Here is a 2,664-nt window from a genome sequence, read left to right on the forward strand (position 1 = left end):
AAGTCACATGATCCTTCAGAAATCATTCTAATATGCTGATTTGGTGCTCAAAAAAAAAACAAAACTTAAGTGTAGCTTTATGTGGAAACCCTAATTTTTCATGATTGTTTGATAGATAGAAAGTTCAGCATTTATTTGAAATATTTATTTGTAACAGTGTAAAAGTCTTTACTCTCAAAGTTCTTGTTGGTTATGGAGTTGGTTGTCAAGTGTTGTTTTTCATTACTACTGTATGTTAATACTATTTATTTATTTTAAAATACATTGAAAATAGCCATAGATGCTGGTATAGCAATAAAAACAAACTATATTTAATAAAAATTTGATTCTGAAGTCTGTATCCAATCTGGCCAATCAAATCTAATGAGTCCAAATGATTCCCACCACTAGCATTTATGGTACAATCTATTTGAATATATATATATATATATAGTATTTTTAAACTGTTTTGACCTCTTAGGGTGCTGGCGGTGAGGCCATGGAGGTCAGTGAGCAGGTCGGAATGACTCCAGAGATCATACAGAAGGTACGTTGAAACAAGTACCACATGGTTGAATGTTCAGCAGTGTGAGATCACATTTTCAAAGGTAATGAAACTCGTCGTCGGTCTTTTTTTTTTTTTACAGCTCCAAGACAAGGCCACCGTCTTAACCACCGAGAGAAAGAAGGTGAGGATTTGAATGGCAGTGCTGCATTGTGCTTTTTTGTCACTGTTTGTCGCATTGTGTTCCTTCATAAATTTACTTAACCTTTTATATGGCTTTGTTTTTTAGAGAGGAAAGACTGTGCCGGAGGACCTGGTCAGAGCAGAAGATCTCAGCAAGTACCGCCAAGGGGCGTCCCATGCTGTGAGTAGCCAATAAGAATTTTCCATTATTCACTCTAGGAATGTTTTTTTATTTATTTTTATTTTACATAAGTTCCCATGATCAATTGTCGCTTAAATTAACAATCAGTTAATTGATTATTTGTTATCCTTAACCTCTTAAACCTGAAGTGGGAGGCGCTGCTAAGTTATCATCATGTTACTTAACCAGTTGCGTAACCAACACAAAATAGGTGTCAATTTAAAGCTTAGAAACTTGGCTTTTCAGTGAGTATAGAGAATGTGACCATCCCTTCGATTCACTTAACTATCGCTTTTTTTTTTATATATAGTTTTTTTTTTAATTCCAATTAATGCATATTAAATAGTTTTTTAATCCTTGCTTATAAAAATAATTGACCAAAACAGCAGCGTTTGATTAGTGCTTATAACGAAAGAAACTTTTTTTTTTTTTTTTTTTTTTCAAAAAATGTACGTTTCAGTTCAGTCGGCAGCGCGGAGCACATGTGAACCGATCGAAATAAACAACAATTAACATAAACAATTAGTATCAAGTATGTTGAAAGACAGTTTAACTCATAGGAATGAATCAAGTCTCATGTAATCGCTCAATTAATGTTTCAACAGCGGAAGGACGTTGGTAAAAAAGCATGTGAACAATGTCATTCACATTTACCACAGGAAAGCCACTCAATATCCATAAACTCATTAATCAGCTAGAAAAATAACTCTAGAGAAGCGTTTTCATGCTACACGTACTGTATTACGTATTCATTAAACTTTAACCTGTTGTCTTCATTAACCAATATATGTTTGAATAAATCTGTCATGAAAACAAGTTTATTACAGCCACCATTTAAATGTTTATATTTCATCAACGAATTGGAGTGGAAACAAAATTATTAAAGTTGGAATAGTAACTGCATTATGCGTTTTTTTGTGTGTGTTTTTTTTGTGTTTTTTTTTTAGTGTTGATAATTAATAATTATTACCAGGTAATGCATATCTAGATATGGGTAAATGAGGTTGTAAACTCATGCACTGGTATCTTACTGTGGTAATTCTTGTGGCACTAGCTTGATGAGCAGGAACCGCTTAAGGCCAGTTTCACACCACCAGCAAGAGCGGCGCATATTTTGTTTTTCAACTGCATGTTAACAAATGAATGCATTCACACTGGGAGCAGGAGCGTCGCGTGAGCAGCACTGATGAAGTGATGGTTTTGGCGCTGAGTCTTTTTTTGCTGCGCTGCTTGCGCTCAATTGAAGTGACAGCACACTTTGGATTAGGGATGCACCGATATGAACATTTTGGCTGATGCCGATAACCGATAATTCTTTATTTTTGAAAGCCGATAACCGATATGTTGGCCAATAAATCTGTATCCGAATTTTTATATATTTTTTGAGAGCCTGATTATAAAAAAGGTCTCATCATTAAAAGCCACACTTCAAACACTTCAACATAAGCAGCCTAGTTTGAACAGTGTACGTTTTAAAAATACTTTTACTCTCCCATTACCAAATGTCATAAGTCTTACAAATAAATAAAATAATGCATAAATAATGCAAACAAGTCACTGGGCATCATTACACGTGTAAAGAATCAAAATGAATGCGCCATGGATCAATAAAACGAAATAGCCTCTGCTTGGACTAGGGCTGGGCAATATAGCTAAAAAAATGTATCAACGATATAATGTTTCATATCATTTGGTATCTATAATTATTGACATTTGTTATAACCTTTTTTAAAACAAAGAGCAATAGAAATTTTTTAATTTTTTTATTTAACCACTGTATTTTTAAATTAACCCAATTTATTGAGACAAACAACAA

General features: G+C 33.6%; 1 protein-coding gene across 1 annotated transcript in view; it reads left to right on the forward strand.

Annotated features, from left to right (window-relative positions):
- LOC107733427 (pre-mRNA-processing factor 19) overlaps positions 1 to 2,664 on the forward strand; it is a 20,931-nt gene that overhangs the window by 2,980 nt on the left and 15,287 nt on the right. Inside the window, exons 7-8 of the mRNA XM_016545033.1 lie at positions 627 to 668; positions 774 to 848. Of these exons, the coding sequence (XP_016400519.1) occupies positions 627 to 668; positions 774 to 848 (117 nt within the window). The remainder of the gene's footprint in view (positions 1 to 626; positions 669 to 773; positions 849 to 2,664) is intronic.

This window comes from Sinocyclocheilus rhinocerous, unplaced genomic scaffold (genome assembly GCF_001515625.1).
Source record: "Sinocyclocheilus rhinocerous isolate Xijiao unplaced genomic scaffold, SAMN03320098_v1.1 scaffold460, whole genome shotgun sequence".
NCBI classification, from domain to species: domain Eukaryota; kingdom Metazoa; phylum Chordata; class Actinopteri; order Cypriniformes; family Cyprinidae; genus Sinocyclocheilus; species Sinocyclocheilus rhinocerous.